At 32.9% G+C, this 27,516-nt stretch overlaps 1 protein-coding gene across 1 annotated transcript; it reads right to left on the reverse strand.

The window, feature by feature from the left end:
* On the reverse strand, positions 1-27,516 carry LOC132856557 (uncharacterized). Its single transcript, XM_060886144.1, has 53 exons — positions 27,477-27,516; positions 27,004-27,097; positions 26,509-26,641; positions 26,258-26,408; positions 23,858-23,974; positions 23,618-23,740; positions 22,870-22,909; positions 20,864-20,958; positions 20,717-20,768; positions 20,415-20,582; positions 20,173-20,242; positions 19,935-20,082; positions 19,170-19,277; positions 18,934-19,056; positions 18,335-18,374; positions 17,545-17,639; positions 17,393-17,441; positions 17,050-17,259; positions 16,772-16,910; positions 16,540-16,687; positions 15,775-15,882; positions 15,539-15,661; positions 14,940-14,979; positions 14,120-14,214; positions 13,968-14,016; positions 13,658-13,834; positions 13,416-13,485; positions 13,178-13,325; positions 12,413-12,520; positions 12,177-12,299; positions 11,580-11,619; positions 10,786-10,880; positions 10,634-10,682; positions 10,291-10,500; positions 10,013-10,151; positions 9,781-9,928; positions 9,016-9,123; positions 8,780-8,902; positions 8,181-8,220; positions 7,347-7,453; positions 7,178-7,226; positions 6,868-7,083; positions 6,582-6,750; positions 6,347-6,497; positions 5,487-5,603; positions 5,257-5,379; positions 4,998-5,037; positions 3,656-3,762; positions 3,425-3,540; positions 2,497-2,765; positions 2,034-2,139; positions 1,579-1,859; positions 1-793 (listed from the first exon to the last, which is right to left on the reverse strand). The coding sequence occupies exons 2-53, from the start codon at positions 27,083-27,085 to the stop codon at positions 666-668; spliced, it is 6,063 nt and encodes a 2,020-aa protein (XP_060742127.1). The 5' UTR covers positions 27,086-27,097; positions 27,477-27,516; the 3' UTR covers positions 1-665.

Genomic DNA, 27,516 nt, shown 5'->3' on the forward strand with positions numbered 1-27,516 from the left:
TATCACATCAGATCAGTGTAAATGTGATGAAGAATTCATCTAAATCATCAAGTCTGGATCATGATACATATTAAACACGCACTTTATGTTCTCTAGAACAATGTGCGTCATTCGTCTTAACGTTGGTAGTATGAAACAGTTGCTTTTGATGGGAAAAAGTGAACCATGCAACTGATTATGAAACTCGTCATGGGGTAGGGTTCAATAACTCATTACTTTCTCTTCTCTTTTTATTTATTTATTTATTTATTTTGAAGAAACACAATTGTTATTGTACAAACGCCTTATAAAAAACATCGCGGTAACATGTAACATGTAACGACACGGGTTCAAAAGAATACATGAATAAATCAAATCAATTCAAATAAAATAAAATGAAAACATTGACAATTAAATTAAAGTGGGTTATATCCCAACAATAATAATAATAATAATAATAATAATAATAATAATAATAAAACGTATCTCATAGCAAACAGCTTGTAAATTAAAGGACTGTGCAATAAAAGGTTGTTCATCTAAAATGAGAGTTTATATTAGACCAAAAGTTCTGAACGATATCACAGTAAAAGAATAAGAGTACTGACGTTTCGTCATCACTTCCACAAAATGAGTAGTCTTGTTTCGGTTCTTGTCTTGATAGCTAAATGACATGTAATATCTGATCAGTAGGAAAAGCTGCTTTCCATAGTCTTGACTGGAGCACTCAACGGGCTGGACATAGTTGAGGATTGTGCCACCAGTCTCCTCTTCTTCTTCATTGTTGCGTAAAACCACAGGAACAGAAAAAACCCTGCACGTCAACAAAAAGACAAAAGTTAACATCATAAAAAAAACCTATACTTAAGCTTTTTTTTATTGAGTAGGTTGAATTCATGCTCAGTCTGTTCAGTTTTCATTTTAACTTTGGTCACACTTTCCATGGTGATATCAGAGTCGGTGTTGATTGGCTCTCGATGCGCAAGTAGAAATGCAGTAGTAAGCTTAAAGCTGCTGAGGGTTTGATTTAGGAATTTCACTGTCTCTATTACAAAAACGATTAATTCCTGCCCTCATACCCTGTGGATGGGTGTGGGGTCATCATAGACAACCATTCAACCAGGTTTCACAAATGTCTCTCTTCACCTGATGTTCTAATTTTGCTGAAATAACCTAGATACTGTTTCACCGAAAGCCCATGAACAAAGAAAGGAAGTAAAGCAAAGTGATTAAATCATGGGATCATTTTCTCATCTGGATTGTGTTATTTCATCGCTGTTAAGAATCTAAATCCATGAAAGTGGACTTGTTTTACAGGACTTGTCAGATTGGTTTCTCCAACAAGCTTTTATAAATAACTTTTTCAACAAAATACATTTAAAAAAAAAGGAGCGGTAGGGAAATGTTCCCAGGATCCACAGGGTAAAGTACACCTTTGCAGATGTGTATATTCAGATTTATGCATATTCAATTGTGCATCTGCATATATTATAGAATTGGGCCATAATTATTTTTGCTTACAGTTTTGCATTAATATTAGAAATAGAAATCAATAAATTAATGTTTTTACAAAGCATTCTTTAGTTTACTGATACATACCTTGCAGGGTGTTGCAGATACAGAAGAGGTAAAGAACGGTGTAGTTTGTGTATCCTGATGTTAAGAAAGCCAAACCCCATGTCATTCCCAACAGGAAGGTCAGACCCAGGACAGTGCAAATGTCTTTACGAGATAAAAACCTACTGCCTCTGACATTCATGCGCCGGAGCTTATAGATCTGACATATCACTGCCACCAGAATGGACATGTTAAACAGGAATATTATGGAGAAGTAGGTGATGTTCATGCCATACAGAAAGCGGATGTCAGTAATCCAGCAGCTGTGTAGTACAAATTGTACATGCTTTTTAGTATCAAACAGCAAAGAATTTCATATAGGTTTATTTTAATACAGCCCTGTAGAGCTTTTGACTAGCATTCACAAATGTGTTTTGGGGATTTAAAAAACAGTTTTAAGATACAAACTGCAAGACATTTTAAATGTTTTTACTTACAATTTCATCACTTCATTTGTGTCTGATAATGTTATTCCTGTGGTGCCATAAAAAGGTCTTTTTCCATAAACACACAGACTTCCTCCAACGAGGAGAGCAGGCATTCCTGGAACAAAAAATAATCCAGAATATTATGTGTGCTATACATACACTGAACACTTTAATATGTATACCTGGATATTTATGCAATTATCTATCTATCAGCCAATCATGTGGCAGCTGGAAGCTACAAGAGCAGAAAACCACATCAGTCAAGAACCAGATTTCTATCTACAGAGAGCCAGAACTGGAGACTTTTCTCAATTTTTCACAATTGTTAGTATTCAGATTCAGTTAGAATGCATGGCTCTACAGCCACATGATTGGCATATTTGGATAATTGCAAAAAAATAAAAAAAATTATTAGTCATTGTTCGTATATTGTAGTGTTTTGCAGTGTGGGACACATGGTCCGATTTCTCACCCCATCCAAAGAGAGACAGCTTGATCATGTAGTGCTTGATGTAGGTGTTGAACACTTTGATTAGAAGGAAGTACAAGTGTATGGCTTCAATGGCCATCCAGGAGAAACAGGACAAGAGGCTGTACTCTATTATCACTGCTATCAAGACACATGCACTGTTTTGAGACCATGTGGCTCCCCATTCAGTGAACAAGAAGCTGATGTTGAGAAGGAAAAGGGCCGCACTCAGAGACACATGGATATGGATGGAAGTGTCTCTGTTTGAGCTCCTGTAAAAACAGAGTATAGATTTGGAGTGATGTATTAACTCTTCAGCACCATCATTAAAAAACACTGACATAGGAATGGGGGAATCTCTGAGTGTCTTAAGGTGCATGAACAAGAAAATTACTAGCTTGAATCTGGGCTTATTGTTTGTGTGGAATTTTGCATGTTCTCCACATATCTGCATGTTCTCCCATTTCCACCTAACTCCCAAAAAACATGCTGGTAAAATGGAATGGTGACTCTAAATGTGTAAAGAGGTCACTGAAGTTAACGAGTCTAACTCTGAATAGTTGACATTTGGCTGATGCATCTCTCCAAAGCACTAAAAACTGAGAAGTTGTGGAGTATTTATGTATCTTGAGACACAAATATCTCAAAAACCAAGTGAAATCATAGTGCTGGGATTTGAACTCACAACCTTTCTGATCAGTAGCTCAAACCCTTGACTACAATGTCTACATTAATAATATGTCTTTAGGTATGGAATGACACAGTAAAAAAAAACCAAGTGCTTAAGTGCCTTCTCTGCCTAGTATTCATCCTTATAAGACACTCGAAATTACTTGCAAAGTAGCTCATTATGGAAACTGCTAGAATAATAGCCACTTAATATATATATCACTAAAACATCATCACATATACATGTAAATTTAATACACACTTCATGAAAGTGTAGAGGAAGATCGTGACTGCCGAGAAAAACGATGAAAAACTGCAGCCTATGTAACTAATAGAGGACATGATTTTCCACTGCTTACTATCCAATTCTGGATTAGCCTAATAAGAGAGATAGAAAACACAAACAAGCACAAAAATAGAGATTTCTTCGAAAAATTATAGTATAACACATTTTCTTACTTTCTTTAATTTCTGATACTAATTCAAGGCTTACCAGAAGTACAGCAAATGGAGTCATGTGATCATATGAACAGCTTACAGTGCCGCTGCTGTTAAAATTCTCCAGGTCTGTAAAAGACCCCCTGGGAGCCCACTTGTACACTATTCAGGACCAAATAAAAATCTGTGGTTAATTTTAGCCTAATATCTACCAACAGATAGTATCCTGTGCGTACACTGATTACAATGAATGTGTTAAAAAACAGTTTACAAAAGATTGGATTGAATCAGTTGGGTTTCTGTGATGTTTCTGAGCTGCTCTGAGTCAATCTGATAATACTGTAGACTTCATTTTTGTTTGCCATTTGTTTGATAATTCACTCTTTATTTAGTTTTTTAAAGTTTCAATTTATTTCTGTTTCATTATTATAAATTTAATTTGAATATATGCTATTATTAATTAATGAATTAAAAAGATTAAAATGTGAATACATAAAGACATTAATGTAAAGATGTAATAGTATTTATTAAAAAAAATAATAAAATTAATTAATTTAATACATTTATTAAATAAGTAAACATAACTTTTGTTTTTATTTCAATAATAATAATAATAATAACAATAATAATAATAATAATAATAATTATTATTATTATTATAACAAAAATAATAATAATAATAATGAACAAAACAACAATAATAATAACAACGATAATAATAATAATAATAATAATAATAATAATAATAATTATTATTATAATAATAATAATAATAATAATTATTATTATTATTATTATTATTATTATTATTATTATTATTATCATTATCATTATCATTATCGTTATTATTATTGTTCTAGTATTAGTATTATTAATAGGTACAAGGAATTTAATGGCTTAATGTGTCATGATTATTGTAATGTGACTGCTACTGTTTACTTCATTGTTTATTAGGGTTTTATTCCTTTTAAAGCCAAGCACGTTCCAACACATACACAGTATGACAATTTGTATTATAATAAAGAATTTTGATATTTTTTTATTTTTTAAGTATTTCACCCAGGATATTAGTGGTTTTTACTCGTCTGGTGTATTAACACGATGCATGCATCATTACTAAATATCATACAAATTATGGAGCTTATAGAGCATACTTTATTTCATTATAACCAACCAATCATCACTGCCAGTTTACACACCTCATTTTGTATAAAATGGTACAATAGTACATTAAGTTCAGAGGCAGTGAAACTACAGTATATCTACCTGTTCTTGTGACTTTAATTCAACTCCATTTGTATAAGATTATTACAAGATCACGTTCTCATCACTATCCATTCTCATGACTATTGCAACTATCAATAACAAATCTATGCAATTTACAAAATCCTACATACCGTTTTCATCATAGAACTGACATGACAGGTTATAGTTTTCCTGTGACAGTAAACATAAGAGCAGAATTAACAATTGGAGCAAATAACCCATATACCATGTACAATTATACACACATACATCACATCTGAACCTGTAGCTAAATGAATCCTATGTAAAAATCACGTTTGAAAGTAAATGAATCAGGTCACAAGCCTGGAAAAGATTATAAAGATGCCAAAACTTCTATGTAACAAATACTCTATACAGATGATCACTCACTGGTATTTTTTCACTATAGTTCAGTGTAAAGTTGATAACAAGTCGATTGGACAAGTCCTTAAGCACACGTCCATTAGCTTCAACGCGAATGACTTTGCTCCTAATATCTTGGGAGAAGTCATTCTGTAAATATATGAAAAAAGGGGATATCCTGTAGACTTATTTATACTGTACACTATATACATGTCATTAGTATCTTAAGGGATTATGAAAGTTTGCTTAAGACTCACCATAAACTGGCTGGCAGAAGGATATGTTACTATGCCAACTTTGCACTGCTCCGTGGAGACATTTTTAAAAGCTTCAGTAGGGACAAAAATCTCCACAGGAAGATTATTATTAGGCACCTGCAGTAACAGACAGTAAAGACGGAGACTGTTTTTGTCATATGCCATTCATGTAAACACTTGGTAATAAAAGTGTTAATAATCCGGGTGGTTTTAATCATTAGGTCCCACAAATATATGAATCATTATACCACAGCACTGTTGAATTCTCAGTTCTGATTGTTAATCAGGATTCGATTCATTTTTTATACCATCGGCTCTGAGAGTAGTTCTGGTCATATATTTCAAATCACGTATTTATCTTAATGCGCTCATACTAATAGGTTATTAAATCTATGGTAACAGCTGATTCAGAGGGACTGTATGGCAGACAAGCTACATTGTTTAAGCTCAGTTGTCTTAGCTAAGCTTAAGCAGACAATATTCTGGCTGCATTATATTACGAACAAAAAAACAAAGAGAAAAAATAATCATGTAATCATATTGTAAAGCTTTCTCTCTGGAGACTCCAGTGGAGATATCCAGTGATATCCTATTCGGACATCTAGAGGAAGTCCGTTCCGCCACCTTTGTGCCAGAACAGAAAAGAGTCTTGCTGTATACCTAACTCTTACCCTGAGAGACGGTGATAAGAGCTTTAACGTAGGAGCATACTGGTCCATTTTTTGCTTTGTAGAAGCATCAGTGTTTTGAATCTGATGCCTGCAGCTACCAGAAGCCAGTAATGGGAGCACAGCAGTGGGGTGGTGTGTGAGAACTTAGGCAGGTTAAAAACAAGTTAAGTGTCATGTGAGGTGTGTTACCTTTGGAGCAGAGATCTGTACAAGCGTGAGATCTGTGGTGTTCATCATATCCATCTTAACTACAGTCATGTTAAATTCCTCTAGGTCATAATTTTTGGATGTTCCATTAAATGGGGAGTTGATGAGGAACTCTATGTACTTTTTCTCTGCTCTGTGTTGCACAGACAAGGACATATTTTTCAGTCTAAATTCATGAACACTAAGCAGTTTATTTTGATTTTTTTATTTTGCTTACCTAATGTATGTATATATAAAGCTACTGTCAGATGTCAACGATGTTTCACACATTCGTTTTACTTGTGCTATTTTCTTTAAGTCTTTCAGGTCGCTAGAACTGGATAAGTTAATTAACAAAGTTTTTATTTCATCAGATTTACACTGTGTGACATTACACGTGATCTCACCTAAAGATAAAAGACAAACAAATTGTAAACAAATTATTTTTGTATAGAAAAATAATTGAATTTATGAAAACAGAAAAACTGCTTTAGATTTATTCAAAAACTGAAATTGTGGCTTACTTATATTAAAGACAAGTTTTATGCTTTGAAGTGTGATTGTATAATTCTGAACCTCATATGTTACATTATTCAGATCCATTAGGTTTGTGGAATGATTAGCAAAACTGCAATCTACATAACACTGATGATCTCCCCAGGTACAGAGTAATGTAGTAAGCGTCTCTTTAATTTTCAATTCTGTGCTGTTGTAGATAAAAAAGTTCTTAGTCCTATGATCTGCATAAAGAGAAGACAGTAAGCTATCATCCGCTGTAAACATTGTAGGATAATGGTGAGTTAGGGAAAAGAAAAAAACACAAAAGACCACAACCTGAGTAATTTCTACAGGACAGGTTTTGCTGCTGCCACTCCACAAACACCTAAAGAGTAAGAAACACACAAACACAAAAAGACACAAATAGATAGACAGAGAATACCGATTTATTACCACAACTATAGTAGTTTACTCACTAGATTTCTGATACTGATTCAGTGCTTACCAGAAATACAGCAAATGGGGTCATGTGATTATATGAGCAGTTTACAATGTTGTCGCTTTTAAAATTGTCCAGGTTGGTGAAAGACCCCATGTCACTCCAACGGTTCGCTAAATGGGACCAAATAAGACACTTTTGGTTAGTTTTATCATAATAGCTGCAAACAGGTAGGATTCTGTGTGTAAACATAAAGCAGACAATTAAAAAACGATGTTGGACACTCAAGTCAGTTTTCATTAGATGGATATAAATATATATATCCATCTAATGAAAACAGACTTGAGTGTCTAGCATCATTTTCCAATTGTCTACTTCATGTTTACACACAGAATCCTACCTGTACATCCTACCTGTACTATATATATATATATATATATATATATATATATATATATATATATATATATATATATATATATATATATATATTATACATAAACAAACACACATTTCAAACACACATTTGAAAAAAAAAGATTAATTTGTATATTTTCAATTTTGCATTCAAATGATGGCAATACTTATGTAAATGTTCATTTTATTTTATTATAAATTATTTGAATTATAAACTATCTATCTATCTATCTATCTATCTATCTATCTATCTAAAATAAAGTCGTGATCACGACAATAAGTTTATATCGAGATAACAAGAAAATTAAGTTATCATGACAAAACAAAAAAGAAAAAAATATAATAATGCATGGCCTTTTAAGACCTCCATAGTTACATCTATACTTTATGCAGTTTAATAAACATATAAACAAAGGTTTTAATCCAACCCCATGTGTACAAGTAAATAAAACTTTTCAGGACTTGAAAAAAAGTCCTCCATACCTTTTTCATCATAGAACATACATGACAGCTTAGAGTTTTTCTATTAGAATAAACACAACAGAATAATGAACAAATAGATAAAATAACATTTTCTGACTTTTTTCCACACACATGATTATATGATTAGAATATAAAACAATAAACTTTACAATAATCACGTGATTAAAGCACATCACATCTGAACAATTAAACCAGATGTACTACATGTAACATAAAAACAAATGGATCATTAGTACGTTTGACTAATTTCATTCAATTGGTTCATTAAATTGATTTGATTTGATAAATCCGCCATTTAAACAAAATAAATCACTAAATAAAAGGTGTGTAATACGGGTGCAAAAAATCATGTGAGGAAAAAAAAACATAAATTATGTGCAAAAATCACATATTAAAAATAACCATGAAAAGAAATGAAACCCAAACACTTTTCTTATGTGCAAATCCATGTGTGCCAATGTAAAACATAAATCATTTGATAATTTACATGTGAAGTTTATGAGACTTTTCTGTAAGGGAAGAAAGTGCTATGAGCCTGAAAAAGATTATAAGGATGCCCAAACTATGATCTGAAAAAACATATTTGTGTATTCACTTACGAGGTTTGTTTCGGTACTGTTCACTGGAAACTTGATAACAAGCAGATTGGTCAAGTTCTTGCGCTCAGATCCTATGGTTTCAACACGAATAATTTGGGACATCAACCTAGTGTTTGCGTTATTCTGTGGAAATGTGCAGAAACGTTATATGGATTTATATTCAGGGGGAAAAAGCTTGAGCATCTATTAGAAATATATGCCATTTAAAACTATTGTGAAGATGTACTAAAACTTACTTTAAACTTTTCAGCAGTTCCGTATCTCACTACAGCGACATGGGAATGATAATTTGTAGATGAATTAATAGGGAAGAATACATCTATGGGTGGATCCTGATCAGACCACTATCAGACAGTAAAGACAGATTTTATTCAGATCACACATCATTCACTTAAACATTCTGAAACAAAATATTTTCATTATCTTGGTGGTTTTAATTGTTGGATGTTTCTAGCACTAATATTCCTACAAGTTTATTCATTATTATATCACAACATGGCAAGCTCATGATTCTAATAACTACTATCACATCAGCTCCAACAGTATTTCCAACTCAAATCACATTTATATTAATGCACTCATTTTAATATGTTGTTGTTTCTAGAATAACTACTCATTCACAGATACAGGGGATTTTATCCTAATTTTTTTTAGGTGTTAACTTCAAGAGCCAGAAGAATAAAAGTCTCGCAAGCGACTCTTTGTAGCTGCTATAATGTAAGTGAACAAACTTTTGTTACACGTCTTGAAAATGCCACAACATTAGTAACAGTGAGTAGCATTGACATTTTGCAGATGTTGGAAAATTGCCACGGTTTAGGAGGAATAGAGTAATTTGTGATGTGTTGTTATTGAAAAATAATCCACTTCAGAGTGGTAACAGTAATTCTGCTTCTTGTTAAGCTACATTGCAACATTACATCATGTATTTGACTATTTTCCTATTTCAGTGTTTGATTCCTTATTCAATTTAGAATCGGCAATGACTGATGGTTGGTTACCTTTGGAGCAGAGATCTTTACACTCCCATTAACTGGGTTCAACATTCTTATATTAAAAACAGTCACATAAAAAATCATGCAGTTTTTGGTTATGTTCGGCCCATCAAACGTTGAGTTGATCTGCTCATCGATGAAATCCTTCTCTTTCCTGTGTTGCACAGAAATCAACATATCTGTCTGTCAAATTTTCTAGACAAATACCGATCAGTTCTGAGTTTGTTTGTTTTCTTACTTGAGGTATATATCTGCAGGAAATGATTTATTACACATATCCAGTGCTTTAATTAGTCTTGTGAAGTCCATTGTGTTTATAGATGTATTCATTTCATCTGAGTTACACTTTGTGATGTTACATGTGATGATTTTCTCATCTAAAATGTTATTTAAAATAAAAAAAGGATTATGGTTAGGGTTATAATACGACTAATTAACAAATACAGAATAATGTATCACTTAAATTAATGCTAAGAAATTGCAGATTCATTCAAGAAAACTCAAACTGTGACTCACCCATTCTAAAGACCAGCTGAGTTTTGTCTTGACCTGTGATTGTATAATTTGGTGCCTGATTTGTTATGATTTTCACACCAGTTATGTTCGTGGTGAGATTGACAGAACAGCACTCTACATAACACCGATCCTCTCCCCAGGTACAGAGTGATGTAGAATGGTTCTTTTGAAATTTCAATTCTGTGCTGTTGAAGAAAATATAGTTCTCATCTGCATAAAGAGAAAACATAAAGAAACAAGTAAACCACAATACACTGATTATTGCTGTAGGATAAACAAGTTAATTAATGAACAATGAAGAGTGAGTGATGAAAAAAAAACAAAAAACACAAAAGACCACAACCTGTGTCATTACTACAGGGCAGATTTTCCTGCTGCTGCTTCATGGGCACCTAAAGAGTAAGAAACACACAAACATACCAACAGATTTACAGATTTATTACCACAACTGCAGTAGTTTACTCACTAGATTTCTGATACTGATTCGGTGCTTACCAGAAATACAGCAAAGAGGGTCATGTGATTATATGAGCAGTTTACAGTGTTGTTCTCCAGGTTGGTGAAAGACCCCATGTCACTCCAACGGTTCGCTAAATGGGACCAAATAAGACACTTTTGGTTAGTTTTATCATAGTAGCTGCAAACAGGTAGGATTCTGTGTGTAAACATAAAGCAGACGATTAAAAACCGATGTTGGACACTCAAGTCAGTTTTCATTAGATGGATATAAATATATATATCCATCTAATGAAAACTGACTTGAGTGTCCAGCATCATTTTCCAATTGTCTACTTCATGTTTACACACAGAATCCTACCTGTACATCCTACCTGTACTATATATATATATATATATATTATACATAAACAAATACACTACATTTGAAAAAAAAAGATTAATTTGTATATTTTCAATTTTGCATTCAAATGATGGCAATACTTCTTAGTAAATGTTCATTTTATTTTATTATAAATTATTTGAATTATAAACTATCTATCTATCTATCTATCTATCTATCTATCTATCTATCTATCTATCTATCTATCTATCTATCTATCTAAAATAAAGTCGTGATCACGACAATATGTTTATGTCGAGATAACAAGAAAATTAAGTTATCATGACAAAACAAAAAAGAAAAAAATATAATAATGCATGGCCTTTTAAGACCTCCATAGTTACATCTATACTTTATGCAGTTTAATAAACATATAAACAAAGGTTTTAATCCAACCCCATGTGTACAAGTAAATAAAACTTTTCAGGACTTGAAAAAAAGTCCTCCATACCTTTTTCATCATAGAACATACATGACAGCTTAGAGTTTTTCTATTAGAATAAACACAACAGAATAATGAACAAATAGATAAAATAACATTTTCTGACTTTTTTCCACACACATGATTATATGATTAGAATATAAAACAATAAACTTTACAATAATCACGTGATTAAAGCACATCACATCTGAACAATTAAACCAGATGTACTACATGTAACATAAAAACAAATGGATCATTAGTACGTTTGACTAATTTCATTCAATTGGTTCATTAAATTGATTTGATTTGATAAATCCGCCATTTAAACAAAATAAATCACTAAATAAAAGGTGTGTAATACGGGTGCAAAAAATCATGTGAGGAAAAAAAAACATAAATTATGTGCAAAAATCACATTAAAAATAACCATGAAAAGAAATGAAACCCAAACACTTTTCTTATGTGCAAATCCATGTGTGCCAATGTAAAACATAAATCATTTGATAATTTACATGTGAAGTTTATGAGACTTTTCTGTAAGGGAAGAAAGTGCCATGAGCCTGAAAAAGATTATAAGGATGCCCAAACTATGATCTGAAAAAACATATTTGTGTATTCACTTACGAGGTTTGTTTCGGTACTGTTCACTGGAAACTTGATAACAAGCAGATTGGTCAAGTTCTTGCGCTCAGATCCTATGGTTTCAACACGAATAATTTGGGACATCAACCTAGTGTTTGCGTTATTCTGTGGAAATGTGCAGAAACGTTATATGGATTTATATTCAGGGGGAAAAAGCTTGAGCATCTATTAGAAATATATGCCATTTAAAACTATTGTGAAGATGTACTAAAACTTACTTTAAACTTTTCAGCAGTTCCGTATCTCACTACAGCGACATGGGAATGATAATTTGTAGATGAATTAATAGGGAAGAATACATCTATGGGTGGATCCTGATCAGACCACTATCAGACAGTAAAGACAGATTTTATTCAGATCACACATCATTCACTTAAACATTTTGAAACAAAATATTTTCATTATCTTGGTGGTTTTAATTGTTGGATGTTTCTAGCACTAATATTCCTACAAGTTTATTCATTATTATATCACAACATGGCAAGCTCATGATTCTAATAACTACTATCACATCAGCTCCAACAGTATTTCCAACTCAAATCACATTTATATTAATGCACTCATTTTAATATGTTGTTGTTTCTAGAATAACTACTCATTCACAGATACAGGGGATTTTATCCTAATTTTTTTTAGGTGTTAACTTCAAGAGCCAGAAGAATAAAAGTCTGGCGAGAGACTCTTTGTAGCTGCTATAATGTAAGTGAACAAACTTTTGTTACACGTCTTGAAAATGCCACAACATTAGTAACAGTGAGTAGCATTGACATTTTGCAGATGTTGGAAAATTGCCACGGTTTAGGAGGAATAGAGTAATTTGTGATGTGTTGTTATTGAAAAATAATCCACTTCAGAGTGGTAACAGTAATTCTGCTTCTTGTTAAGCTACATTGCAACATTACATCATGTATTTGACTATTTTCCTATTTCAGTGTTTGATTCCTTATTCAATTTAGAATCGGCAATGACTGATGGTTGGTTACCTTTGGAGCAGAGATCTTTACACTCCCATTAACTGGGTTCAACATACTTACATTAAAAACAGTCACATAAAAAATCATGCAGTTTTTGGTTATGTTCGGCCCATCAAACGTTGAGTTGATCTGCTCATCGATGAAATCCTTCTCTTTCCTGTGTTGCACAGAAATCAACATATCTGTCTGTCAAATTTTCTAGACAAATACCGATCAGTTCTTTATCTGAGTTTGTTTGTTTTCTTACTTGAGGTTTATAGATGTATTCATTTCATCTGAGTTACACTTTGTGATGTTACATGTGATGATTTTCTCATCTAAAATGTTATTTAAAATAAAAAAAGGATTATGGTTAGGGTTATAATACGACTAATTAACAAATACCGAATAATGTATCACTTAAATTAATGCTAAGAAATTGCAGATTCATTCAAGAAAACTCAAATTGTGACTCATTCATACTAAAGACCAGTTGAGTTTTGTCTTGACCTGTGATTGTATAATTTGGTGCCTGATTTGTTATGATTTTCACACCAGTTATGTTCGTGGTGAGATTGACAGAACAGCACTCTACATAACACCGATCCTCTCCCCAGGTACAGAGTGATGTAGAATGGTTCTTTTGAAATTTCAATTCTGTGCTGTTGAAGAAAATATAGTTCTCATCTGCATAAAGAGAAAACATAAAGAAACAAGTAAACCACAATACACTGATTATTGCTGTAGGATAAACAAGTTAATTAATGAACAATGAATAGTGAGTGATGAAAAAAAAACAAAAAACACAAAAGACCACAACCTGTGTCATTACTACAGGGCAGATTTTCCTGCTGCTGCTTCATGGGCACCTAAAGAGTAAGAAACACACAAACATACCAACAGATATACAGATTTATTACCACAACTGCAGTAGTTTACTCACTAGATTTCTGATACTGATTCGGTGCTTACCAGAAATACAGCAAAGAGGGTCATGTGATTATATGAGCAGTTTACAGTGTTGTTCTCCAGGTTGGTGAAAGACCCCTTGTCACTCCAACGGTTCGCTAAATGGGACCAAATAAGACACTTTTGGTTAGTTTTATCATAGTAGCTGCAAACAGGTAGGATTCTGTGTGTAAACATAAAGCAGACGATTAAAAACCGATGTTGGACACTCAAGTCAGTTTTCATTAGATGGATATAAATATATATATCCATCTAATGAAAACTGACTTGAGTGTCCAGCATCATTTTCCAATCGTCTACTTCATGTTTACACACAGAATCCTACCTGTACATCCTACCTGTACTATATATATATATATATATATATATATATATATATATATATATATATATATATATATAAACAAACACACTACATTTGAAAAAAAAAATAATTATTTGTATATTTTCAATTTTGCATTCAAATGATGGCAATATTTCTTATGTAAATGTTCATTTTATTTTATTATAAATTATTTGAATTATAAACTATCTATCTATCTATCTATCTATCTATCTATCTATCTATCTATCTATCTATCTATCTATCTATCTAAAATAAAGTCGTGATCACGACAATAAGTTTATATCGAGATAACAAGAAATTAAGTTATCATGACAAAACAAAAAAGAAAAAAATATAATAATGCATGGCCTTTTAAGACCTCCATAGTTACATCTATACTTTATGCAGTTTAATAAACATATAAACAAAGGTTTTAATCCAACCCCATGTGTACAAGTAAATAAAACTTTTCAGGACTTGAAAAAAAGTCCTCCATACCTTTTTCATCATAGAACATACATGACAGCTTAGAGTTTTTCTATTAGAATAAACACAACAGAATAATGAACAAATAGATAAAATAACATTTTCTGACTTTTTTCCACACACATGATTATATGATTAGAATATAAAACAATAAACTTTACAATAATCACGTGATTAAAGCACATCACATCTGAACAATTAAACCAGATGTACTACATGTAACATAAAAACAAATGGATCATTAGTACGTTTGACTAATTTCATTCAATTGGTTCATTAAATTGATTTGATTTGATAAATCCGCTATTTAAACAAAATAAATCACTAAATAAAAGGTGTGTAATACGGGTGCAAAAAATCATGTGAGGAAAAAAAAACATAAATTATGTGCAAAAATCACATATTAAAAATAACCATGAAAAGAAATGAAACCCAAACACTTTTCTTATGTGCAAATCCATGTGTGCCAATGTAAAACATAAATCATTTGATAATTTACATGTGAAGTTTATGAGACTTTTCTGTAAGGGAAGAAAGTGCCATGAGCCTGAAAAAGATTATAAGGATGCCCAAACTATGATCTGAAAAAACATATTTGTGTATTCACTTACGAGGTTTGTTTCGGTACAGTTCACTGGAAACTTGATAACAAGCAGATTGGTCAAGTTCTTGCGCTCAGATCCTATGGTTTCAACACGAATAATTTGGGACATCAACCTAGTGTTTGCGTTATTCTGTGGAAATGTGCAGAAACGTTATATGGATTTATATTCAGGGGGAAAAAGCTTGAGCATCTATTAGAAATATATGCCATTTAAAACTATTGTGAAGATGTACTAAAACTTACTTTAAACTTTTCAGCAGTTCCGTATCTCACTACAGTGACATGGGAATGATAATTTGTAGATGAATTAATAGGGAAGAATACATCTATGGGTGGATCCTGATCAGACCACTATCAGACAGTAAAGACAGATTTTATTCAGATCACACATCATTCACTTAAACATTCTGAAACAAAATATTTTCATTATCTTGGTGGTTTTAATTGTTGGATGTTTCTAGCACTAATATTCCTACAAGTTTATTCATTATTATATCACAACATGGCAAGCTCATGATTCTAATAACTACTATCACATCAGCTCCAACAGTATTTCCAACTCAAATCACATTTATATTAATGCGCTCATTTTAATATGTTGTTGTTTCTAGAATAACTACTCATTCACAGATACAGGGGATTTTATCCTAATTTTTTTTAGGTGTTAACTTCAAGAGCCAGAAGAATAAAAGTCTCGCGAGAGACTCTTTGTAGCTGCTATAATGTAAGTGAACAAACTTTTGTTACACGTCTTGAAAATGCCACAACATTAGTAACAGTGAGTAGCATTGACATTTTGCAGATGTTGGAAAATTGCCACGGTTTAGGAGGAATAGAGTAATTTGTGATGTGTTGTTATTGAAAAATAATCCACTTCAGAGTGGTAACAGTAATTCTGCTTCTTGTTAAGCTACATTGCAACATTACATCATGTATTTGACTATTTTCCTATTTCAGTGTTTGATTCCTTATTCAATTTAGAATCGGCAATGACTGATGGTTGGTTACCTTTGGAGCAGAGATCTTTACACTCCCATTAACTGGGTTCAACATTCTTATATTAAAAACAGTCACATAAAAAATCATGCAGTTTTTGGTTATGTTCGGCCCATCAAACGTTGAGTTGATCTGCTCATCGATGAAATCCTTCTCTTTCCTGTGTTGCACAGAAATCAACATATCTGTCTGTCAAATTTTCTAGACAAATACCGATCAGTTCTGAGTTTGTTTGTTTTCTTACTTGAGGTTTATATCTGCAGGAAATGATTTATTACACATATCCAGTGCTTTAATTAGTCTTGTGAAGTCCATTGTGTTTATAGATGTATTCATTTCATCTGAGTTACACTTTGTGATGTTACATGTGATGATTTTCTCATCTAAAATGTTATTTAAAATAAAAAAAGGATTATGGTTAGGGTTATAATACGACTAATTAACAAATACCGAATAATGTATCACTTAAATTAATGCTAAGAAATTGCAGATTCATTCAAGAAAACTCAAACTGTGACTCACCCATTCTAAAGACCAGCTGAGTTTTGTCTTGACCTGTGATTGTATAATTTGGTGCCTGATTTGTAATGATTTTCACACCAGTTATGTTCGTGGTGAGATTGACAGAACAGCACTCTACATAACACCGATCCTCTCCCCAGGTACAGAGTGATGTAGAATGGTTCTTTTGAAATTTCAATTCTGTGCTGTTGAAGAAAATATAGTTCTCATCTGCATAAAGAGAAAACATAAAGAAACAAGTAAACCACAATACACTGATTATTGCTGTAGGATAAACAAGTTAATTAATGAACAATGAATAGTGAGTGATGAAAAAAAAACAAAAAACACAAAAGACCACAACCTGTGTCATTACTACAGGGCAGATTTTCCTGCTGCTGCTTCATGGGCACCTAAAGAGTAAGAAACACACAAACATACCAACAGATATACAGATTTATTACCACAACTGCAGTAGTTTACTCACTAGATTTCTGATACTGATTCGGTGCTTACCAGAAATACAGCAAAGAGGGTCATGTGATTATATGAGCAGTTTACAGTGTTGTTCTCCAGGTTGGTGAAAGACCCCTTGTCACTCCAACGGTTCGCTAAATGGGACCAAATAAGACACTTTTGGTTAGTTTTATCATAGTAGCTGCAAACAGGTAGGATTCTGTGTGTAAACATAAAGCAGACGATTAAAAACCGATGTTGGACACTCAAGTCAGTTTTCATTAGATGGATATAAATATATATATCCATCTAATGAAAACTGACTTGAGTGTCCAGCATCATTTTCCAATCGTCTACTTCATGTTTACACACAGAATCCTACCTGTACATCCTACCTGTACTATATATATATATATATATATATATATATATAAACAAACACACTACATTTGAAAAAAAAAATAAGTATGTGTATATTTTAAATTTTGCATTCAAATGATGGCAATATTTCTTATGTAAATGTTCATTTTATTTTATTATAAATTATTTGAATTATAAACTATCTATCTATCTATCTATCTATCTATCTATCTATCTATCTATCTATCTATCTATCTATCTAAAATAAAGTCGTGATCACGACAATAAGTTTATATCGAGATAACAAGAAATTAAGTTATCATGACAAAACAAAAAAGAAAAAAATATAATAATGCATGGCCTTTTAAGACCTCCATAGTTACATCTATACTTTATGCAGTTTAATAAACATATAAACAAAGGTTTTAATCCAACCCCATGTGTACAAGTAAATAAAACTTTTCAGGACTTGAAAAAAAGTCCTCCATACCTTTTTCATCATAGAACATACATGACAGCTTAGAGTTTTTCTATTAGAATAAACACAACAGAATAATGAACAAATAGATAAAATAACATTTTCTGACTTTTTTCCACACACATGATTATATCATTAGAATATAAAACAATAAACTTTACAATAATCACGTGATTAAAGCACATCACATCTGAACAATTAAACCAGATGTACTACATGTAACATAAAAACAAATGGATCATTAGTACGTTTGACTAATTTCATTCAATTGGTTCATTAAATTGATTTGATTTGATAAATCCGCTATTTAAACAAAATAAATCACTAAATAAAAGGTGTGTAATACGGGTGCAAAAAATCATGTGAGGAAAAAAAAACATAAATTATGTGCAAAAATCACATATTAAAAATAACCATGAAAAGAAATGAAACCCAAACACTTTTCTTATGTGCAAATCCATGTGTGCCAATGTAAAACATAAATCATTTGATAATTTACATGTGAAGTTTATGAGACTTTTCTGTAAGGGAAGAAAGTGCCATGAGCCTGAAAAAGATTATAAGGATGCCCAAACTATGATCTGAAAAAACATATTTGTGTATTCACTTACGAGGTTTGTTTCGGTACAGTTCACTGGAAACTTGATAACAAGCAGATTGGTCAAGTTCTTGCGCTCAGATCCTATGGTTTCAACACGAATAATTTGGGACATCAACCTAGTGTTTGCGTTATTCTGTGGAAATGTGCAGAAACGTTATATGGATTTATATTCAGGGGGGAAAAGCTTGAGCATCTATTAGAAATATATGCCATTTAAAACTATTGTGAAGATGTACTAAAACTTACTTTAAACTTTTCAGCAGTTCCGTATCTCACTACAGCGACATGGGAATGATAATTTGTAGATGAATTAATAGGGAAGAATACATCTATGGGTGGATCCTGATCAGACCACTATCAGACAGTAAAGACAGATTTTATTCAGATCACACATCATTCACTTAAACATTCTGAAACAAAATATTTTCATTATCTTGGTGGTTTTAATTGTTGGATGTTTCTAGCACTAATATTCCTACAAGTTTATTCATTATTATATCACAACATGGCAAGCTCATGATTCTAATAACTACTATCACATCAGCTCCAACAGTATTTCCAACTCAAATCACATTTATATTAATGCACTCATTTTAATATGTTGTTGTTTCTAGAATAACTACTCATTCACAGATACAGGGGATTTTATCCTAATTTTTTTTAGGTGTTAACTTCAAGAGCCAGAAGAATAAAAGTCTGGCGAGAGACTCTTTGTAGCTGCTATAATGTAAGTGAACAAACTTTTGTTACACGTCTTGAAAATGCCACAACATTAGTAACAGTGAGTAGCATTGACATTTTGCAGATGTTGGAAAATTGCCACGGTTTAGGAGGAATAGAGTAATTTGTGATGTGTTGTTATTGAAAAATAATCCACTTCAGAGTGGTAACAGTAATTCTGCTTCTTGTTAAGCTACATTGCAACATTACATCATGTATTTGACTATTTTCCTATTTCAGTGTTTGATTCCTTATTCAATTTAGAATCGGCAATGACTGATGGTTGGTTACCTTTGGAGCAGAGATCTTTACACTCCCATTAACTGGGTTCAACATACTTACATTAAAAACAGTCACATAAAAAATCATGCAGTTTTTGGTTATGTTCGGCCCATCAAACGTTGAGTTGATCTGCTCATCGATGAAATCCTTCTCTTTCCTGTGTTGCACAGAAATCAACATATCTGTCTGTCAAATTTTCTAGACAAATACCGATCAGTTCTTTATCTGAGTTTGTTTGTTTTCTTACTTGAGGTTTATAGATGTATTCATTTCATCTGAGTTACACTTTGTGATGTTACATGTGATGATTTTCTCATCTAAAATGTTATTTAAAATAAAAAAAGGATTATGGTTAGGGTTATAATACGACTAATTAACAAATACCGAATAATGTATCACTTAAATTAATGCTAAGAAATTGCAGATTCATTCAAGAAAACTCAAATTGTGACTCATTCATACTAAAGACCAGTTGAGTTTTGTCTTGACCTGTGATTGTATAATTTGGTGCCTGATTTGTTATGATTTTCACACCAGTTATGTTCGTGGTGAGATTGACAGAACAGCACTCTACATAACACCGATCCTCTCCCCAGGTACAGAGTGATGTAGAATGGTTCTTTTGAAATTTCAATTCTGTGCTGTTATAGTTCTCATCTGCATAAAGAGAAAACATAAAGAAACAAGTAAACCACAATACACTGATTATTGCTGTAGGATAAACAAGTTAATTAATGAACAATGAATAGTGAGTGATGAAAAAAAAAAAAAAAAACACAAAAGACCACAACCTGTGTCATTACTACAGGGCAATTTTTCCTGTTGCTGCTGCTTCATGGGCACCTAAAGAGTAAGAAACACACAAACAGATATACAGATTTATTACCACAACTGCAGTAGTTTACTCACTAGATTTCTGATACTGATTCTGTGCTTACCAGAAATACAGCAAAGAGGGTCATGTGATTATATGAGCAGTTTACAGTGTTGTTCTCCAGGTTGGTGAAAGACCCCTTGTCACTCCAACGGTTCGCTAAATGGGACCAAATAAGATTCTCTGGTTAGTTTTAACATAATATCTGCAGACAGGAAGGATTCTGTGTGTCAGAATGAATAAGATTGAAAAACAATGCTGGACACTTCAAGCATTTGGGTGTCATTAAGGTTTAGACAATTCCCTGCCTGAACACAAGAGGGCGGTTTGGCAGGGGTTAGTTTTTTCTTGTGTCTTGTGCGTTCTCGTGTGTGTTTACATACTGTACATGTTCCTCAATGCTTGCTAATTAGCCTCCCTATTTATTATCTGTTGTTTTTCATGTGCTTTTGTTGAGTCCTAGTCGTTTGTTACCGGTGGGCTCTAATTTAATTTAATTTAATTTAATTTAATTTCATTTCATTTCATTTCATTTCATTTCATTTCATTTCATTTTTCATTCATTCACTCATTTTCTACCGCTTATCAGAACTACCTCAGGTCACGGGGAGCCTGTGCCTATCTCAGACGTCATTGGGCATCAAGGCAGGATACACCCTGGACGGAGTGCCAACCCATCGCAGGGCACACACACACTCTCATTCACTCACACAATCACACACTACGGACAATTTTCCAGAGAAAAACCCCCGAGGAAACCCCCGAGGCACGGGGAGAACATGCAAACTCCACACACACAAGGCGGAGGCGGGATTCGAACCCCCAACCCTGGAGGTGTGAGGCAAACGTGCTAACCAATAAGCCACCATGCCCCTCTGTTAATTTAATTTAATTTAATTTAATTTAATTTAATTTAATTTAATTTAATTTAATTTAATTTAATTATTTATGTTTTTTGGATTTTGTACTTTTCAGTTTTCCTGTCTGGTATTTTCTTGTATTTCTTGTTTTGTATTTTAGTTGCTCAGTTTCCCACCTAGTGTTTCCCTGTGTGTGTTGGGTTCGTTATTTTATTAATAAAACCCCATCTCTGCTATCCCTGAATTTGATTGTATATTTTTCACCCCTCTCATGACAGATAGGTCTGAGTCGAGTCAATTGTGTTTCTGTGATCTTCCTATGAACAACTGATGTGATATACACTTGACTAATTCTTAATCTTTTAATCTCCAGTCCAGTTAATAACAGTAGTAATTATTATTAGTTGTTTGAGTTTGAGTTTAAGGGCTTAATGTGTCATTATCTTTGATTGCTATACAGTAAATAGCATGGAGTAATCACTAAGTTACAGTATAATCTGCAGGGAGATGTGAAGGGAAAAGTCAGTAGGGGGCGCTGGCAGTATAATAGATATAAACTGCCTGATACACAGGAACATTTCAGTACCTACACGATACTGTATACAGTGACAGGGTGTTTAACAGGGAACTTGGTTACTTCCTTATAATCTACTAGTTGAAACCTAGACTAAGGGTGATTTGGTAAAAAAAAATTACCTTTAACCTCCATGGTGAGTAATCTAGTATAATAGGTGTACTTAGTAGTCTTAACTGTGTGGATGTGTAAGCCTAGCGGTTAAGGTGCTAGACTACCAATCGGAAGGTTGTGAGTTTGATTCCTATGTCAACCAGGCAACCACTGCAAGGCCCCTGAGCAAGGCCCTAAACCCTCAACTGCTCAGTTGTATAAAGTTGCTCTAGATAAGGGCATCTACTAAATGCCGTAATGTAATGTAACTCGTGAAGAGTATTAACATGATACAGGCATCGATACCAAATATTCGAATTATAAAGCTATAAACCAACCAATCATCTCTACCAATCTACACACACCTCATTTTGTTTACAATTTTAGATAAAGTTTAGAGTCAATGTAATCATTTTTTTTACTTACAACTTAAATCTAAATGCATTTTGAATGTTAATTCTGAATTCAGGTTCTCGTCACGGTCAGTTCACATCACTATTGCACCACCAATAACAAACTAAAACTCGAAACATTTCTACATACCTGTTTCATCATAGTACTGGCATGACAGATTGTGGCTTCCCTATAAAAAATAACCACATGTGATTATATGAATGATATGTGAACATGGGTTTTAACCTGTTATGGCCTGAAATTAAGGTAAACACTTCTCACGTCCTCTAAACAACAATGGCTCAGATGTGACAGTCAATCAATCATGCAAAAAAAAATTAAATAAAAATATAACATATACACACAAATTAAAAAATGCACTAAAAGTGAAAGCTGTGTATAACTTGTGTGAAAATAATAACAATGATAGTAATAAAAAAAAAAAAAAAAGAATAAAAATAGATTGAAAATAGAATATTAAAAATTAGGTTGGGGAAAAAAGAAATTAATAACATATAAAAAAAAAGACCTATCAAAATAAAACCCATGACCTATATAAAATGAAAGAACCCTGTAAAAAAATGGCTACAAATAATAAAAATAAATAAAAACACATGCCCAATTTGTGAAAATAACATGAAAATAAGTGCAGCACGTAAAAAACACTTTAAAAAAATGAAACCTACCTATAATGACCTACGTATAAAAAAAATATGAAACATACAATGTGACGAATTAAAGAAAAAACACAATTGTAAATTTCAAATGCGAATCATGTTATAGTTGCGAATCATGTCGATGTGTAGTTTATCTGACTTTTTGTGAAGAAAGTGCCACAAACCTAGACAGAATGCTATGGATGACAAAACTGTGATCTCAAAAATATAATACAACTTACATCTATTATTTCACTGCTTTTCCATGGAAAATTGATAACAATTTGATCGGACAAGTCCTTTATCTTGCATCCGACAGATTCGATGCGGATGACTTTGGACCTCAGCAGAATATTCGAGTCATTCTGTGAAAATGAGCAGAAATGTATGAAGACTTATATTATGGGAAAAAATATTAACTCAAGCATTCAGCAGAAACATTCATTATTTAAAGAGATTTCGATGGTTTAGGTAAGACTTACTGTAAACTGATGAGCACAGGGATATATCACTATAGCAACTTTGCTCTGGTTCACTGTGGCATTTAGAAAAGGTTTAGTGGGGATGAATACGTTAATGGGTGGATCATCTTCAGACAGCTATGAAACAATAGAGACGGATATCAGATGCCATTTACTTAATCACTTCAAAGAGAAAGGAGTTCATTATTTTGGTCGTCTTAACTGTCAGGTGTTTTTAGTTATTATTATTTCTTCAAGCCAATCTATCCTTACATCACAGTACTGTTTAAGGTGTTGGACTACTGATTGGAAGACTGGGACTTCAAATCCCCTGATCACCATCAGCCACTGCTGGGCCCTTGACCAAGGCCCTTGACCAAGGCCCTTAACCCTCAAGTGCACGCTCAACTGCTTAGTATAAATGAGATAAATTTAATGAGATAATTCACTCTGGGTAAGGGTGTCTGCCAAATATGGTAATGTAATTCTTAAATTACATTATTAATGTATTTTCTATAACAGGAGAACTGACAGTTTATCAGACACTAAAGGGAGGAGATTAGCAGCAAAGTGAAGACTAAAAGACTAGCAGCAAAGTGTTCCGAAAATAACCTCGCCCTCAATCCTGAGGAGAATAAAAAAAGAGCTCGTTGTGGACTCTCTAGGAAATCTGAAATCTCCATTGACATCAATTAGATTTAAGTAGACGGTGTCTACAGCTTCAAGTTCCTGGATGTCCACATCTCTAAAGATCTGACCTGGCACCATAATACTTTCATTTTAGTTAGGAAGCCATAACAACGTCTTAAGTTTCTCAGGCGACTGAAAGAAGTTCTTCTGTCTCCACAACTCTTACCAAGTTAATGTCTTCACTACTGAGAGCATCCTGACCAACTCCATCACAGTGTGGTCCACCAGCTACGGCACATCTTCAGGTAGAGCACACAAAATCATCCGGGACACCTCCAATCCCATTCACTAACTGTTGTTCCTTCCAGGTACTGTATCCTCTACTCTTGCACCAATTAACTCCATGTCCTCATTTAACACATCCATATATCTCCTCTTTGTCCTTCCTCTTGACCTCTTACCTGGCAGCTCCATCTCCAACATCCTTCTACCAATATAACCATCTCCCTCCTCTGTACATGTCCAAACCATCTCAATCTAGCCTTTCTGACCTTGTCCCCAAAACAGCCAACCTGAGCTGTCCCTCTGATGTGCTCGTTCCTAATCCTGTCCATCCTCGTCACTCCTAAAGAGAACCTCATCATCCTTATCTCTGCTACCTCCATCTCTGCCTCATGTCTTTTCCTCACTGCTACAATCTCTAACCCATACAGCAGAGGTCTTGTACACATTTTATTTTATTCTTGCCCTGATACACTGGACGGTTGACCCAAATACTTTAATTCCTGCACCTTCTTTAACTCATCCCCCTGTAACCTCACTATTCTACTTCACGCCCTCTTGTTCATACACATGTTTAACTACGACTGACTTTCATTCCTCTTCTTTCCAGAGCAGACCTCCACCTTGTGTTCCAGGTATTCCTCCACCTGCTCCCTACTCTCATTACAGATCACAGTGTCATCCGCAAACATCATTGTCCATAAAGATACCTGTCTGGCTTCATCCGTCAACCTGTCCATCACCATAGCAAACAAGAATGGACTCAAATCCTTGACGTAGCCTCACCTCCACCTTAAACTCCTCTGTACTGACCTACAGCACAACTCATGCCCCTTAACCCTCTCTGCTCTAGGAGTGCTGCATCATGGCTCACCCTGTGCTCATACCCCAACCTTCAAAAACTGTGATATGTGAAAAGTATTCCACTGTTCTCTAATGTAATGTGTGGCAATAAAAAAAAAACTTCATCTACTATATAATTGTAGATATATTGTATGCATCCTAGGTTATATTGAAATATCTGTATATTCCCTGTATATGCTAACCATTAGATATTATCCATGGATAATCTGGATACTGTTGTATATACAATGTCCATATTTCTATTACACATATTTATTACTAATTATTATTAATAATAATAATAATAACAATAATAATAATAACAATAATAATAATAATAGCAATAATAATAATACTAATAATAATAATAATAACAATAATAATAATAATTATTATTGTTATTATTATTGTTATTATTATTGTTATTATTATTATTATTATTATTATTATTATCAGTATTACTAATGCTTGCAAATATTATAGATATTTTTACACCTGTTAGAGGTTTCTATTATAACATTGTGTAATTTCCCATTCATACTGTGTTATTAATTCAGTAGCTACTGCACATATTCGCTGCCCCAGGCTTATTATTTATTATTATTTATATACTGCCCAGTACATTTAGTTTCATTTCTGATTTATTCTAGAATAAATGTGTGTTACCTTTTGAGCAGAGATCTTTACATGGCTGCCATTTATGGGGTTCATCATATTCATCTTAACTACAGTCATAATAAAGTTCTCGTACTCATAGGTTGCATTTGGCTTGTCAAAGGTTACATTGATGAGCTGACCGATGTAGCATTTCTCTGCCCTGTGTTGCAAAAAAATATTAATGTATCTTTCAAACTCAGTTTACAAAGTCATAGTATCGTAGCACTGAGTAGCGTGTTTGAATTGTAATGCTTTACTACCTGATGGATTTGTCTGAAGCACTTTTTTCCTTGCACATCTGTTGTTTTTGGCTTGTCACATCCATGTTGGGTATAAATGCAATCATTTCAGCTGATTTGCAATTCATGACATTGCATGCGATATTTTCTTTATCTTGAGTTTAGTCACAAAAATAAAAAATAAACAGAAAAAAAATGACACCATTTAAAAAGAAGTGAAAAAAGAAGTGAAATGAGGTGAAAAATTATATATAAGAAGAAATATATAAGTAAGCCACAGTCCACTGGAAAATAATATTGGATGGATGGATAGATGGATGGACAGATAGCTAGACAGCTGGTCAGATAATTTATTAATTAAAAAAAAACAATTAAATAGTAATAAAATTATGAAATACTTTGATTTTCTTGTCACTATGTCTTATTTCTGATCATTTTATGTACCAAACTCTATTTAGACTATTTATAAAGTCTATTTATATGTGGTCTATTTATAAAAATAAAAAATAATTGTACCCATCTTATTTACTGCTTCATTACAGCCATCATCAGAAATGGCTCCAAAGATCAGCAGAACCATAACATAGAGAAGTTTCATATCAACAGCTCTCTATTATGAATAGATAAATTGATTGATTTAGTAGTGATAACACATAACAGTATGCAAAGGCAAATAAAAGTGTTGTGGCTTTTTTCGTATTAGAGTAAAACGTAAACATAAACAGAATACATTTTAACAGTTATATAAGTAAAGATTGAACCTGTTCAAATACAATTCATGAGTGTTCTTGTGAACATTACAATAATATGGAAGAACAAATTATCTAAAGAATTAATTACACGTCTTTTATAATTATTAAAGCTGAATCTTATTCTCCACAACTTCATAACTCCATAACTTCCGTAACTCCATAACCATAACAATCAGCCTCATACTACTTAGTTCTTGAACACCTCATGCTCTCATAAATTAAATCAGTAAAACTTACCGAAATCTTGTCCAAAACCTAAACAGCTCAACTGATCAGA

Source organism: Tachysurus vachellii, chromosome 1 (assembly GCF_030014155.1).
Source record: "Tachysurus vachellii isolate PV-2020 chromosome 1, HZAU_Pvac_v1, whole genome shotgun sequence".
Classification (NCBI taxonomy): domain Eukaryota; kingdom Metazoa; phylum Chordata; class Actinopteri; order Siluriformes; family Bagridae; genus Tachysurus; species Tachysurus vachellii.